The sequence below is a fragment of the Pezoporus occidentalis genome, unplaced genomic scaffold (genome assembly GCF_034315485.1).
Source record: "Pezoporus occidentalis ecotype Australia unplaced genomic scaffold, CSIRO_AGI_Poc_V1 ctg38, whole genome shotgun sequence".
NCBI classification, from domain to species: Eukaryota; Metazoa; Chordata; class Aves; order Psittaciformes; family Psittacidae; genus Pezoporus; species Pezoporus occidentalis.
Genome location: NW_026915702.1, coordinates 3,412,971 through 3,430,082, shown reverse-complemented (window position 1 = coordinate 3,430,082; position 17,112 = coordinate 3,412,971). Strand labels below are relative to the sequence as shown.

Below are 17,112 nucleotides of genomic sequence, written 5' to 3'. Positions count from 1 at the left end.
GTTAGTTTACTTGAGCAGCCTGTGACAAATGCTGTATCACTACAAACTGACAGCAATGATGTGGATGATAATGTGTAAGAAGAGCCATGAATACTAAAGACAGTTGTATTTAATTTTAGACTTAAATTTTTAAAGATAATGCTATTACTCATACTGTTTAAGATATTCTTGGCTTGGAAGGAAAATCAGTTACGTAGGTGCTTTCTCCCTTAATGCTATTCCAAATATTCAGATATAGCAGAGTTTCACTAAAATATATTGATTCTAAGCCATTTGTGTTAATTCAGTTGTGAAGTTTTTTGTTCATATCTACTAAATATTCATGGCCACAAATTGAGATAATCCGTTTCCTGCCTCCGCTGGTTGTGGAGAGTGGTTTGTAGCTGTCCTATATATGACAGTGTTTAACACAGTGAAAGACTGTTACCTTGTCCAGCTTTGGTCTTATTTCTAGATGAACACAGCCAGCCCCTTCAGTCTTTCAACAAATACCTTGTTATCTATAATTTATAACCTTTCTCTTTTGCTCAACTTTGAATTTTTTCAGCCTCTCTAACTCAAGTGGTGCTGACCTAAACTGCATGTATTATTATAGCTGAAGTGTTACCAACCACTGAGCAGGGTAGAACAATTATGTCACATACCTTATACATGCACAGGTTTTCAGCATTTCCCAGGAACACCACTGCCTTTCATGCAAACACTTCAGAATTTTAAGTCATATTAACTCTGAAATTTTGCAATTACACCTGAACATCTTCAGTACTATTATTGCCTAAACAGCTATATTGATTTTTTTCTTTTGTATCTGTAGCGTCTGTATCATTACTGAATTTGATTTTGGAGCATTGCTTTGAATTACAATTCTGCTTTCCAAAGTAATTTTGTTTCCTATATTGGTCTACAAATGCTAGATGAGTGCTGTCTCCATTCTCTAAATTGCAACTGAATTATTAAAGAGTTAAGCTTATGACAAACCATTGCTTGACCTACTTAAAAATGCTTTCCAGTTTTACAGTGACCAATTTGACCTAAGATATCTTAACTTTCTTTTTTTCTTTTATTATAAAATCACTGACATAGAAAACCAATGCCTGAATAGAAGGATTTGGAGGATCAGAACAGAGGTAAAGTTAGTTCTAACATGAGTGAGTCTTAATTAAACCAAAACCAAATCCAAAACCAAAAAAAAAAACAAACCACAAACCCCCAAAACACAACACTCTCCAAAACCCAAAGTAACCCCAAAAACCTGTTAGGTGTTATTAGGCCACACTGCGGTTTGAAACACTGATAGCCAGTATTTCTAGAGACAAGAAGTAAAACTTCAGATCTCTGATAAACTATCTATGAAGGTAATAATGCAGCGATGAGTATTAAGAACACACACATATCTAGCCCAAAGATTACTGGCTACCTTCATTTCTTTTTTTTTTTTTTTTTTCATTTGGGGGTGCTCATATGGGGCACATCTAGCTCTGCAGATATTTTTCATATTTTTTTCCTTAAGGAATAATAGAAAGTTTTGAAATTTTTAGTACCTCATATGCTAAAAATAAATTTATCTCCAGGGATAAGTATGTCCTGAAGAAAGTATGCCTAGGTATTGAAATTTCATGGATATGCACCCCTTTAAATTCTAAGGAGTTGATTGAACAGAATAATATCTCAATAATGGCATACTGTGAACTCTTTCTAGAAAAACATCCCCAAACCAAAAAGCAAGGAGAATTTTAAATGCCCTGATTTGTGTTAAAGAAACACCCTAGAGGCCTCGTATGCAGAGCAAAGATAACAATTTGGACAGTGGAGAATGAGAGGCATACAGAACACTTTTTTACTGTTCTGAGTATTTTGTTGCATTTAATTATACGTGATCATAATTTTTTTTATGTACTGTGGTTCTGTTTTGGGATTTTTTAGTAATCTTCATATAGGACATATGAGCTATCATGGTGTTTTGCCAGCCCTGGATCACTTCCAAGCAATGTGTAATCACATTTGGCTGATCAAGGCAATATCAAGACAACACCTAAAAATATTTTAATAAAATTATGTGAAAAAGTGTTGGAATTAAAGCTTGCATTTTGTTGAGAGATGAAGTCTGGAATACTTTGACAAGAACAAATTGGTCTTCCCTAGTTAGTGCTCCTTAGTTTGCAGAGAGGTTTGCATGCATGCAAACTAGATTCACACGGGAGAAAAATAAGAAGCTCTGTTCTAAGTGTATGTTGGATGTCCTCAAATCCCAGTAGGGAAAACCAGTCCAAATCAATGACTGGCTCCCTTCAAGCAAAACAGTATACTCTAGCAGATACTTTAGCATGGGCTACTTTGAGTTATTGTTCTGCTTTTACTGTACCAACTTGCTAACATAGTATAGGCAGTGCTTCCTTTCTATGGAAGATTTTATAGACATTGTTCCTTTTTGGAGAATTTATTCTCATTTGCTCAGTGCAATATGATTTTCCTCACTCATAGCTGCTCATAAAAGTAGACAGAATAAAAGGCAGGAAGACAAAGTCATCAGCAGAACATGTGGAATGCGCTCTTGATTCAGTCAAGCAATTACACTAGTAATTTTACCTTCCTACTACATATTCAGACTAACTGCAGTAATCCATGCCTTGATAGGAGATGCAGGTCTGAAGTAAAACAGCCAAAGTAGGCCAAAACTTGCTAGTTGGCATATGCCTCTCAGTCATTCTTCCATGCCTGCTTGGTTCTGCTGTGAACATTTATACGCTTTATTTCTCACTTTAAAGCAGGGAACATGATATTAGCTTATATCTCCACACCCAAAAACTCAAAGTATTCCTAAAATGCATAACAACAATAACCAAGATAGCCGGAAATGAGGGGAAAGATATTACTGGACCTTCACTCTTATTTGTCATATTTATGGAAGATGAAAGAGCAAGGGATTGGATTTGTTGGCCAGGGGTGTTTTTTTTTTAATGTGTATATAACAGCTGGCTTAAGAGGAAGATGGGTAAGCTGACAGCAGGTGAGAAAATGCCCAACTGACAGAAAACCTAGCTCTCTGTCAACTCTGCCATAAAACTCATGCTTTATAAAAGTTTATTAAGGATCCCTTTTGAAAGCAAAAGAGTGAATAGCATAATAATTTTACATTATGTGGGAATGTCCTTTGGTTGAATAGAGAAGGTGTGAAATCAACTAATATAAAGTATAGGCAAGACAGACTGACCCAGATAAATGTGCTTTAGAAAATAATGTTTATACAATATGTTAACCAAATGTGGAGTAGTTCTTCTGTTTCAAAGATCTGTCAGATGGAAACAAAAGACACCTCATTTGAATCACAGAAATGTTATTCCCAAGGATACAGCACAGGAAGTAATGGAGTAATGCATCCAGCTCTGGGGCTCCCAATACAAGGACACGGACCTGTTGGAGCAAGTCCAGAAAAGGGCTACAAAGACAACCAAGGGGCTGGAGCACTTCTCTTACGAAGACAGACTGAGAAAGTTACGGTTGTTCAGCCTGGAGAAGACTCTGAGGAGACCTTAGAGCAGCTTCCAGTACCTTAAGGGGCCTACAAGAAAGCTGGAGAGGCGCTTTTGACAAGGGCATGTAGGGTTACAAGGAGTAATGGCTTTAAACTGAAAAAGGGTAGATTCAGATTAGATATTTCTATTAGGAAAAAATTCTTCACTATGAGGATGGTGAGTCACTGGCACAGGGCGTCCAGGGAAGCTGTGGCTGCCCCATTACTGGTAATGTTCAAGGCCAGGTTGGAAGGGGCTGGAATTGATTCTAGATGTTGGATCGACTCAGTTTCCAGTTAATTTGTCTGTAACATACAAAAAACTGTGCGACAATATTCAAACACAAAAGGAACTCAGTAGGTACATCTACACCTTCTTTGGATTGCTGGCCTGAATTCAATCTCAAAATAAGATCACCCTGTTCATAGGCAATGATGGGCCAGCCAGCCTCATAAGTAGCTGCAGGGCACTCTTCAGGGATTCAGAAACCTGTGGGTAAGACAGACCCACATATGCAGCTCACAAACTGCATGCAGACCATATGAATCATGTAAATCAGGCTGCTTCCAGGCTGTTCTTTAAGACTGGCATATGCATAGCCAAAATGAAGGACCAGTTGTCACCAGTGCCTGAAGAAGAGTTCCATTAAACCACAGCCCACAGATACCACTCAGAATCAAATGGGAAAAAAAACCTGCACAACTTCGCACTTTAAATCTACGTCATTCTAATGCACTACCAATGATGGTTCCTCATTCAACACCCATCTGTACTTAAACCCAAATAGCAGCTGTTTCTGCAAGAGGTAATGACTCTTTTATGTTGAAATTTAACTTTTATATAAAGAAAAATGTTCTTCCTTTTTTTCTGAACTGAATCATGGGTCTAAAATGGAAAATTAAAGTCACTGAATTAAGACTTTTGCAGTTACAACCATGTGACCACCCATGCCTCAGATCCCAAGACACTTCAGAATAGTTTACAGTAACTGTAAAAGTTATAACAAAGTACCAAACCCTTCTAGGTGGAATTCAGGCTGGATAACAAGAAAACATGGTAAATATCAACTTCTTGTGCTCTAACAATTGCAGAAACCTGTTACCTGCCATTCTGGCATGACACTAATAAACAAACCTCTTCTCTGCTCCTGAAGAAGGTAAACAAATAGAAATACCCAACCTCAAAAACAGGTAATTATCCCTATCTTTATTCATTACCCAAGAAGAACATTTCTCATTGGAATATAAGTTGGGTGATCAGCTTAGACCTGAATAAACAAGCAAAACATCATGGATATGATATATGGAAAGTTTTAATTCTACTGGGAGCAACTACTCTGTTTCCTCTCTTTAGTGCCCAGATGTATAACATGCCTAGCACAGCAAATGGCAGCCCAAATCACTGAAATCCTATCCTTCAGTTTTAGAGTTGAAAGTTTTAGGATACCATAGAAGATAAAATATAGTTATACAGATTTGTGTGCTTTGTTTTCATTACTTCTAAATTTATGCTATTAAACACATTTACAGCTATAAAATCGGTAAAAAATCACTACAGCAATAGACGAAGTCCCATGATTCTTATCTAAATAAAGCAGACTCTTTAGGGATTTTGCTTGAAATCATGACCTTTTTTAGTACAGTATAAGGATTTGAATTATATTTACCTTACAAATATGGCAACCCACATTAGCTAAAAAATTCAAAAAAAGTCTTTGTTAACACTCTTAATAAACAGATTGATAGAATTTGTTCTAAGTGTTGAAGTTTAAATGTACAATTTCTACCGTGAAGCTGACAGGCTGTTGACAGATGTGTCTTTGCATTAGTTTCATGAATACAAAATTTCTGCTGAGTCTTTATGCACTGCTTAGCTGTAGATGTTGTATGTGTGTGACAACCCATGTGCAAGATCTTCTGCAATTTGCTTCTGTTTAGCTGAGCAAGCATTTTGCATCCAAAGTAAAAAGGAAAACAACTTCCATCTTTGATTACACATATGCAATGTGTACAAGCGCCCAAGTTGACTCTGACTGGCATGTGACTTGATTCTGTAATGCAGTGGTGTAATGTTATTTCTTTATTAAACTAGACAGGTACTCACAATTTCTTATTGCTGCTGGACAAAATTCAATCTCCACTTCCAAAGTCTACTAACACTTTCCAGTGCCCTCATGGAAACCATTACTAGGGCTTTGCACTCTGTGGAATCCTAGCACACTGGACTGCTGGACAGTCTATCAAAATCAAGGCTAGAGAGCTCACTGCCAGTGGGAGCTCAAGTGGCACAAAGCTCACAAAACAGGAAAACCAGGTATCTTTGCAAAATACCAATTCCAGGTGGGTGGCTTCCACAATGTTTTTGGTGCTGACAACCCATAGCTCACACTTTTTCTTGGACACAGCTACACTTGATTACTAATGTACATCACAGAAATGGATAGCACATAAGAACTACCAGCTAGGACATAATGGAAAACAATACTTTCACTTTGGATGAATAGTAAGCCATCGTTTATGTTCATTCAATAGCTGTTCATATAGAGCCAATGACTATGATAGACAGTAAGTGAAAATGCAATGTAAACATATACCTTATCTGAAAATTAAATTTGCATCATTAAAAGCAATATTATCTGGATACTTATTATTAGGTGATTAGCTACTGGGTTATTTTTCAGCCTTTCAGACTAGATTAGATAAAACATTTTAATACCTTCCTATAAAAGGTACATTAAAAAAAAATTGTATTCAAAGCAGCAGTACAAAACCATACAGAGCTAACTCAATCATCTTTGTCACAATCTCCATAATCTTTTTTCTTGAAATGTTGTAATGTTGTACATGAATGATGAAACTGCACTGCCTGAGGCACAAGGTATCATTTCATTGTAAGACTTAGAAAAACACCAGTTTTATTCCTTTCCTTTTAGCCCCACTGATTGCATAAGGAACAACTTTTTTGATAAACTGTCATAAAAAAAGCCTGTGAAACATACACATGAACACATGAACACCCTTTTCACCTGCAGTATTTATGAATGCAAAGACATAACCCTGAAACAAGAACTGCTAAAAAAGTGATGGGATATTCATTCATGCAAAGAATATTCATATACACACTCCATTTCCGTATGGTAGTGAAAGAACAATCTTTATTCGTTTATGTTCAGCTCTAGTAACTTCTCCTTTCCAGAATGAGATGTTTCACAAGTTTTTCTGCACTGAACTTTACTCTTTGACTGCCATAACTGATTCTTTCTACCTTTCCCTTTCTATAATTCGGCAATTAGGAGCTCTCCAGTCAGGAGGCACAAAAGTATACACAGAGAATCAACAAAGACTTCAACTATTGTGGGCACTGTACAAAGAAAGAATGATAAAACATTCCCAGTGTCAAAATTATTTTTTAAATTATCCAAAAGCTATCCTGTATTTAAACTTGAGTATAACAATGATGTGTTGCTATAATTATACCATTCTAAAGCTGAAAAAAAAGTTAAAAAGGTTTATGCTTTGCCAACAGTGACACTGTGTATGCTACTTTTAGGAAGAGCTTTCGAGTGTGGCAAAATGTACAAAAGAAGAAATCACTATCCACTCTTTCCTGAGCTTCCAAGATGATACAATCCTAAAATCAGGTTCTCAGCTAGTATAAACATATAGATGTCCAAACATATATCATCCATCATGGATGAAGTTATCATCTGTCAAAGTATACAATTCATATCAAATATATATGTATTTATGAAACAAGTGAACTGAACAATTTGTCTTCAGGAACAGTTTCACTACACTGACATTTTACAATATTATACCTACTCTCCAATGTGTAGTAGAAGCCAGTACACTTGAGTAACATTCTTGAAAATGCTATTCCAGTCTACATGAAACTTTAGTACTTGTGCTACAGTTTCCCCAGCGTACTAACCCTGCAATAGCAAATTATGTTTATATGGGGTGCCAATGTCATGACCACAGTTATCCCTTCAGAACTCTTAAGTACCGTTTGCCAATCGGTTGCAGTATTTAATATCTGTACAAATATGTGAAGATGCAGAAACTGCTTACAGTGGGAGCCTTGGAGGGCATAATCAGCTAATTCTGCATTTGAAAGCTACCACAAATCACTAAACACAAAGAATAAACCCTCTTTATTCTATCCAGCCCATACTAATCACTCATGTATTTGCACATGACTGAATATAAGATAGAATTGCTGAAGAACTTGAATGGCAACTCGTGCAGACCTCTGACAAATAAGATACTGACCCTGCAACTGAAAGAAGGGAATGGACTTGGACAAAAGGACAACCAAAACCATGCTAAATTATAAAGGATTTTTTTTTTTTTTTTTTAGGCAGGACTTGTTTCTCTTGCTAATAAATAAGAGACTGGTTCCCAAATCAGAAATCTTACTTGTCATTTCTCAAGGAAAAGGAATACTGCAGAAATGAAAACTTTGTCCTGATGATGTCAGCCTTATTCAAAATTGCCTCCTCTAACCTCACAAGGAACAGCCCTCAACACTTGCATAACTTCTTGATAATCCTCCTTATCCAAAACAAAAAAACACATGGCTTTTTGGTATGAGAACTTTTGGTGTGGGAGACAGAACATTACCCACTGAGTCACAAATAGACAAGAAACCTCATGAGGGTTAAAAAGGACAGCTAACTAAGGTAATTATAAATCTGGTGTTAGCTACTTCTCAGAAGGCACATGCAGTAATTTCAAGGTAAACGCACTTCAGACCATGCCACAAGAGCTGAGTATGCTTAGAAGGAAAATGGTTTTCATTTACTTAATGAAAATGGATTATCACTAACCACTTTATGTAAAACCTGAAGAGCCTTCCAAATTCTGAACAAGAATTTGTTGTGCTTTTTCCCTGAATCTTAGTAAGAACATAATACAAATTGTTTTAATTCCAGGGAAAGCAATGAAGCAAATGACCATTACTTTAGATAGCAGATGTTCCTTGGGAATTTTTAGCAAGGTGAGCAAAAAGACTACATTCACAGGTACTGCAAATGACTGTGTCAGCCCTCATGCTGTACTGATAACTGTAGAATTGCATATTAAAAAAAAGAATTAAAAAAAAAAAAAGAAAGCAAGTACTTCTTACCATGTAACCCTCAGTGTACTGAAACTGAGCTCTTGAACTGTCTTCTGCTGTGGGACTCAGGGGCTTAGGGTCAGACATAGAGCGTTGCATCATCTTTGCTGCCTTTGGGCTTGATGGAGGAACCTTGGCAATGTCAGCATGCAGCATCTTCTGAGGGCTGATGTCATCAGTGATGGGTTTTTCATAGGGTACAAATGCTGACTCTATAACTTTGCTCGGTGAAACCGGTGAAATGGGTGAATAGAGAACTTTGGGAGATTTGGGAGGGGAAGGGACTACCTGGAGTGTGGAGTCTGGACGAAGGTGGGATGAGTATCCTATCTCTAATGGTGTTGGGCGTTTTTTATCTTTCTGAGGAGATGAAGCTGACAGATATGGGGGACTTTGAGTATCTGACTCTGTCTCAGTTTGACATCCCAAACTTTCTCCTTTATATGTCTTTTCTGGAGCTGAAATGTGTTTTATGATTTCAACCTTAGCATCCAATCGGGCCCTGACTGAAGGTGTTCTTATTGTTCCTACGGGTTCTGTTTGTACTGAAATCTCTGCCACTGTCTGAACTGCAATACTAGATACTTTAGAGAATTGTTTAGCTTTGTCTACCTCAGCAGTACTCTCACTGTATTTCCCTACACGAGGCTTCCTTCTGGATCTGCTAGAAAGATCCCATTCATCTTGATCTTCATCATCTGTCTGAACACTCGTATCAACACTTTTCTTATTTCTCCGTCTCCTGTTTGTATAACCTCTGTCTGCTCCATCTTCATCATCAGTTTGCACTCCACTGTCCACTATCTTTTTGAAGCACCGGGGCTCTCCTTCCAGGGTCTCCTCAAGCTCCTCATATGGACCACGTAATTTTGGCATAGAACTTCTCTTTTTCAACTGCTTTTCCTCTCTAACATCAATATCCTTAAGAGACATTTCTGAAGCAGAGCTTAGGATACTAGACCTGGGTATGTACTGGGTAATGCCATCAGACTGTACTGTATACCACGTTTGGCTTTGTGGAATTTCAATACCCAGGACTCCTGAAGCTGTAGTAGTTGCATCATCAGCAGGCCAAAACTGGCCATTTTCTGTGGTTGCATACTGTCCTTCCAAAAGTGTTTGATCTGTGGTAGTTTGTGGCGAACCAGTTCCTGAAGGGTCATAACCATACTGATATATTTGACGAATCTTTTGCTCCTCTAACTGTTGGTGGAGCTGTTGTTGAAGTTGTTGGAATTGCTCAAGCTGCAACTGCTGCTGGGCTAATGTCTCTTGCCTCATCATAAACTGAGCTTGTCGCTCCTCTTCTTGCTGAAATAGGAGATGATGTTTCATGGATTGCAACTCCTCAAGCTTTTTTTGCACCATAAACTTTTCTTGTTCCCTAAATCTTTGAATTTCCTGACGTTCCCATTCCAGCTCTTCTGCAAAGCGCTGCTGCTTAATTTTCTCAAGCTCAAGAAGTTCCCGTTCCAAATCAAGCTGCTGCTGTTTGCCTTCTTCAGGGGCAATAAGAAGGGCAACGTCATCTTCAATTACATCTGTATAAACTTCAGATGCTGTAGTTAAGGTGGGTATCAAGCTGGTTGGCTCAGTGGTAATAGTTTCTATAGTAAGAGGCGGTAACCCTGTCTCCATATCAATGGAAGTAATTGCACTATCTTTTTCAGCTGCCACTGTCGTCAAGAAACTGTACGATCTTGGGAGAGGCTGGCTTTGTTGCAAAGTTGATAAAGAGGGCACCGAGTCAATTGTCTGGAGAGTAGGTAAATCTCTGACAGATGTACTAAAAATAGAACCGGGTTGTGTAGTGATGGCAAATGTGGATGGGATTGGAGTTGCTACTGAAGAATAAACAACACCATTGGATGATCTTAAAACACTTCCAACGCCAAACTGGGAACCCAAAGATGATACCATTCTTGCCTGGGAATACTGCGGTGTACTGAGCCCGATGCCCGAAATCCCCTGCCGAGTCTCTGGATAAGGACCAGTAGTCTTGCTTGAGTAATCCATAACCTCACCTGAAATTACAGGGCAAAGTTACAGTCCAGTCCCACAAAAGAATGCTGCTTTGTGGATTCTGAAAGTCATCCCATCTTGATGAATTAAATAGGAAGGGAAAACTGCATGCAAATCTTCAGGTTAATGATCTACTTTAGATGTGAAGGAAACAGCATTTCTGAACATGCAGGCACATGCAGGCACGTCTGTGCAAAACACATATGTGAAATGAAGAAATGAAAAATGCGTAATCCAGAATAATTTGTCACATTGTCCAAAAGAAGACAAAACAACAGAAGGAGGGGAAAAAATAATAATAATAAAAAAATTATCCTGAAATGAGGTGAGGAACATCAAAATTATATTTCAAAGAAAGATCTGCTGCTGTGTCATACTGACCTGTAGTAACTCTTCCAGAAGTAAGATCTACTGCTGCATCAGTTGCCCCAACACGATAATCAAAGCTATTCTTGCTTTTGTATGCAAACAGTCCAGCTTCTGATAAATTTGTGTCAGACATGGATGGTTTCATACCTCCAACTCCTCGGTAGCCATAGGACCCTGAACGATCATACTGATAATGGTCATCTCTGTAACCAAAGCGATCTTCAGGAAGTGTAGTTGGCGGCTGCTGTGCTGTACAGCTCCTACCAAATGGCAATTTATAAACCACATCACAGCAGACAGCTCTTCTCCCTGCAGTCAGATCCACAGGCTTTTCATCATCTTCTATCACCGTTGTTATGATACCTGAAGTAGTTTCATCCATTGTTACTACTGTTCTGTGAGATTTTGTAGTGCTAAGATCAACTGCTCCACTCTCCATGGGATCCTGAGGAGTGGAGAGATCAGTCCAACCATTTGTAACACCAACAGGTGGCACAGTAACAGGCTTTGTAGTAGCCCATGTCACCGCATGGGTTGCAGTACCTAGGGATAAATTTATTGGCACTTCATCTCTACCTGCAGAGAATGCCTGGCTGCCTGTTACTCTGTATGCAGGCTCAAAATGCTTTGCTGTTGTTAGCTGCAGTGGTGTTGTCATCGCATGCCCCAGATCCACAAGGCTGTCTGTACTGGAAGTGTAGCTTACAGTGGCAGTGCAGGTCACTACAGTTACTGTCTCAGTGACTACAGACAGAGAAGGATCAGCAACACATGTACTAAGATTTATTATAGCTGGCTGGACAGTACTTACTGGCCTCCCACATGTATCACTTGGCGGCATTTGCCTTCTCAAGTCCATGGAAACAGCAGACAAATCCATACAACTATCTTTCATTTCGATATCCATCTTAGACAAAGTGCGAAGATCTATGACATCGCCCAGTGGATGGAATCTTCCGTTCTCTCTATACCTCGGTTGATCTCCTATGTGTAGTGGCTCTGGAGGTATAGTAATAGCGACACTATCTAAACCAAAACCAGGCACTGGGCCTTTAACCACAGACACTGTGGTCTTGGTTACCTCTGTTGTTACTACTTCTGATTTTGAACTAGGCATTTTTTTGAAAATTGACTGTGTTGTGGCTGGAATAGCTTGCAAAGCACCTGAAACATACATACTCTGATCTATCATACTTTGAATTTCCATAGTTTTCATGGGTGGAGTAAAAATTGGTTGCATAGGCTGGGGAATCTCTTCTTTAGAAAGTGGTTCTAAAGGCCAGCTGGTAACAGCCTGACTAGTTATAGCTTCTGTGGGAGTTCCAGGCTCAGATGGCAATGTGATGACAACATAGGTTTCCTGTGAGGGTTTTGTCAGCCTTGGTGAAGATTTGTTAGAATGTGGAGACAAAGGGGAAGTGGGAGATGCTATTTTGTATTCAGTTGCAGGGACCAAATTCAGAGTCATACTTGAAGTCAACGGCAAACATATTGGCTTGGGCTGCATTTCTGCTGGCTTATGAACAACTATGGGGAGTGGAGGAACTGCTGGTTTAGGAGCAATTGGAGGTTTAGTTACTTCAGTGGGCCTGTGACTGAAAACAAGCCCTGCTGGAATGGAGGATGGTTTGGGTGGTACAGGAGGTGGTGTTGGGGTGTATGTTTTTGCGATAGGTACCACATGATTCTTTAATACAGATGTGGACTCCAGTATTGGAACACTTGTGACTGAAGGTACCACTGTGGGAGCTGTTGCTGCTGGAGTCTTAATCTGTGGCTTCTTTTTGGGATAAATGGCTGGCTTGGGTAAAATAGGTGGAGGTAATGGTGGTGGAGGAGGTGGTGGAGGAGGAGGAGGAGGTAGGGGTGGAAAAGGTTGTGCAGGAGAATCCAAAGAAGAGCTTCTAAAAAGAGAGAATACTTTGGCTGTTATAGCAGGAGCTGAGGAAGGCACAGAGACCATGCTGGTCTTACTTACAACACTAGGAGTAGGTACAGAAGATATTTCTGATGCAGGCTCTGTAACTGGTACTGACACTATACATACAGGTGGCTGCTCAGATGTAGTGCTAGTTAAATTAATCCTTGTCATACCAACACCCAATTCTTCATGTGAATCTTCCTGATGAATTTTGACAATGCCAGCCTCTATTGTACTTTTGATTTTCCTAGCTGCTTCCTTTTCTGATTTGGAGGTATCAAAGGTAATGGTATCAGCTGCATATTGCTTGGGTTTTATAAGTGTAGTTGCCATTACTGAAGGTGCAGTTTCAGGCAAACAAACTGCAGGTTGATCCACACTTTGCTTATCTGATGCTATAGATGGCTTTTTAGTGGCTTCAGTAATAGATTCATAAGGCATGCTCACTTCAGAGTACTCTTTTGCAGATGTTAAAGGAACTTGGGTTATTATCCTGACACCTTCAGAATCTGCTAGCTTACATACAGCATCTGCTGTATCTACATAACCTATGGTTGCACTGTCTATAGGTGATGAGCTATCTGTGGTACAAACTGAAGATGTAGATGATGTTAAGGAAGCCGTATCAGAAGGTAATATTGACGTAGCACCTTCTGATGTCTCAGAGTATGTCAACATTGATGTTTCATGAGAAATTATTTCTTGAATTTCTCTGGCATAATCTGTTAAGTATTCATCTTCCATTTCCTCTGCTGTAAAATGCTGTGTTATTTTAACATCTGGAATAGAAAGTGCTGTGCTACTGACAGGTGATACATCTGAGATTGCTGAAGTAGTGCTTGATGTTAAGGATGTACTATCCACCATTTCTCCAACACTAGATACCTGTGTATCAGAAGTGGGAACAAAACCTGAAGTTGGTTGTGTTGGACTGGACCCTGGGGTTAGCTGCATTCTCTGTCTTTTCATAAGCTCTTCATAAGCAGCTTCTGCATCTAACAACTGCTTTTCTTCAGTGGTGGAAGTTACTGTGCTGTCTAATACAACTATTTCGTGACTTTCTGGGATAATGTAAGAACTAGAAACAATATCTTCTTGAGGCACCATAGAATGTAAAGTCTCAACACTATAGTAGTCTTTCTGTAGATCGGTAATTTTCTGTGGCTCTTCATACATCTGATCTGAAGCTCTTATTTTTTTCTCTTTACCTCTCTGTTGTATATACTCACTGCTCTCATCTTGTCTCATGACAAGATTACTATCAATAGTTCCATTGTAAGTATCTTCTACTAAAGATTCATAAATGTAATCCTCTATTAACATTCCACCATATAAAGATTCTTTTTCAAATACTTCATCTTTTTCATTTGCAATTTGAAATGACTTGGACTTGTGCATCATCTCCTCATATACCTCTTCAGCACTTTTCAATGTCTTTTGACCATTTTCTTCTTTTGGGAGTCCAATTGGTTGTTCATCTGTTGGTGAGTAGAGAGAGACAGCAGTAGGCAATTTGTAAACTTTTTGCACTTCTATTATTTTTTCTGGGCTTATCTCAAATCCTTCCGGATCTGACTCAATACTAGGTGAATATTCAGAACAGGAAGATCTGTGCAGCTCTTCCATTTCTGCTGCTTGTCGTAATTCTTCTGTTGGAGAGGCATCTTCAATTGGAGAAAGATTACTTGGTGGAGTCTTTGGATGTTCCCTTCTTCTCTGAGCTCTGAGTTCATCCTTGTCCTTTTTAGATTTTTTGCTTGAACTTTTTCTTTGTTGCTGTTCTAATTCACGCTGTTTCTCTTGTTCCTTTAGCAGCTCCTCCTCTTCCCGTAGTTCTTCTTCTTCAGAAGAATCTTCGATAGTTGGAAGAAGAGGACCATGTGACCGATGTCTGGCTTTGCGCTGTTGTTTGCTCTCCCCTCCCAGTTTTTTGTGACTAGGACTGCTGTCACTGTCTTCATCAAGTGATGACACCGAAGTAGGAGACGTACCTGGTGTAAAACTAGAAGCATGTAAACTAGAAGACCCTTCTCCTCTAGATCTATCCTCTGGTGAATCTGTAAGACTCTCCATCTCTAGCTCAGGCTCTTCATCAAAATATAAAATACCTTTCTGCTGTTCAGATGCTTCAGAATATTTAGTTGTTATTGTACTATTTAATTCTATTGTTTTGAAACGCCGAAGGCCTCCTCCTCCAGTTACCACAAGTTCTTCACTGTCTTGACTTTTAGTTTCCCTGTATTTCGGCTCTGGGCTTTCATCAAATGTCTCATCATCGTCATCATGCCATGAATGTCTTCTTCCTGCATCCTCATCATATCCTGCACTGCTCTTCCGTGTCATTCTTCTATGTTTTCCAGCTGTTCCTTTGGCTTTGCTTTTCACTTCTTCTTTCCTTTGGCTTTCAGTTACACTGATCTCTTTGAGTTGGCTTCTAATGAACTCATCATCTTCAGAACCTGAGGCATCTTCATCGGCACTCATTTCTATAATCTGTTTTCTGATGAAGTCTTCCTCATCACCTGATCCCTGACTGTCATCTCGTTTATACTCATCACTGCTTGAAGAACCAATACTAGCTCTTCTTTTTCTCCTTGGGACAGGTGAGTTTTCACTCTCACTGCTGTCTTCCACAGAATCATAGCGTTGTCTTCTTGCCAATATGTCATCTCCTCCATCTCCTTCCTTGTAGTCTGCCCGGGAGGAAGCACTTCCCTTACCATCTTCTACAATAGTTCTTTCACATTCTTGAATAGCTTCTAAGTCTTCCTCATCTGAACTGTAAGATTCTGGAGTGACTGGCAAAGGTTTTGGTTTATGTTGATCCTTTGTCTGTTCCCCATACATTTCATAAAGCTCTTTGTTCTTCACAGATTTTTCATCAGAAAGTGTACTTGCCTGAGCTTCCAGAATAGATAGTACAGTACTTTCCAATTTAGCTAGATCTGAGGGGCTTTGTGGACTTTCTTGTGAAATAGTGTCTTTTTTATGAGATTCTCTGAGTAAATCCTTTTCATCACTGGGGATATGACTTGGAATTTCACCAAGTGAACTTGATATCCCATCAGAAGAATACCCGGTGTCACTCAGACCTTGTGGACTTTTCTGTTGCTGTGAGCTTGATGTGTCTGATTTGTCATCCTCCTTTTCCTAAAAAAATAAATACATACGTGTGTGCATATATTTATATATAAATTCTTAATGTCTCCAGGCAATTAAACACATGTGGTTTGTTGTTTTTTTTTAAACATGAGTTAGTATCTCAGATGAAAAAAATATGATGTCAAGAATAATCATTTTAAACCATAAAAGGCTGAATACTAATTTTGTTCTTCAAAGCCATGAAAATACCATAAGTTCCTCAGATTTTGAGTTTTTGCATTGAATCTAAGTATGCTTTGCATGACTGTCCACTGAATTTACTATTTGCAATTGATTTTACTAGTTTTAAGATGATCTTGTATTTTTCAATATATCAAGCACTGCATTTAATTTTTTCCAGAACACTTACTGATGATAATCTATAATTTTTCATATATGCATGGGACAAATTGTTTTGAGATTAATTTAAATTACTACTTTAATTACCTTTGTTTCTAAACTGCCTACACAGTTCCAAATACAAAGTAATGTAGCTTGTCAAATGTCACTTGCAGTATTTCTGAGCTCTGCTCCTTTCTTTGCCCATTTAATATTTTCATAATTTTTAGCAATATGTCAATCATTTCAAATTTTAGTCCTAGGGTTTAGTTTTGTTGATACAAGTGTTATACATTGTACCATGCAACAGAATACATGGAGTATTGAAGCACGATTTAACGCAATTTGGAATGTCCCCATATCTGCAGTTCAGCATTGCACAAATATTTCCTGAGTACCTCATAAAGAAGAAGATTCTCAGTACATTTGTAATGCAGAGGTAAGATACTGGTAGGGAAGTATAATTACAGGGAAGAAAGCATAATGGTCAGCTATTGATCAGAGGAAATGAGGAAGCAAAGAAGGCTTGCATACCTGACACAGCATCATAACTAGTGTTTTCCTTCTCCTCCCTAATTAAACACCCATAGTCAATCTCCTAGCTTTCAGATCCTTCTATATAATTCTGAATGACATGCACCTCCATCTCCTTCTTTAGATAACAAAAAAACCAAAAATATCCTACAGCAA

General features: G+C 38.6%; 1 protein-coding gene across 4 annotated transcripts in view; it reads right to left on the bottom strand.

The window, feature by feature from the left end:
- PCLO (piccolo presynaptic cytomatrix protein) overlaps positions 1-17,112 on the bottom strand; it is a 358,200-nt gene that overhangs the window by 168,194 nt on the left and 172,894 nt on the right. For all 4 annotated transcript variants that reach the window (XM_062631954.1, XM_062631955.1, XM_062631956.1 and 1 more), the window contains exons 5-6: positions 11,034-16,092; positions 8,640-10,654 (exon numbers count right to left, since the gene is read on the bottom strand). In XM_062631954.1, coding sequence (XP_062487938.1) covers positions 8,640-10,654; positions 11,034-16,092 — 7,074 coding nt within the window. The remainder of the gene's footprint in view (positions 1-8,639; positions 10,655-11,033; positions 16,093-17,112) is intronic.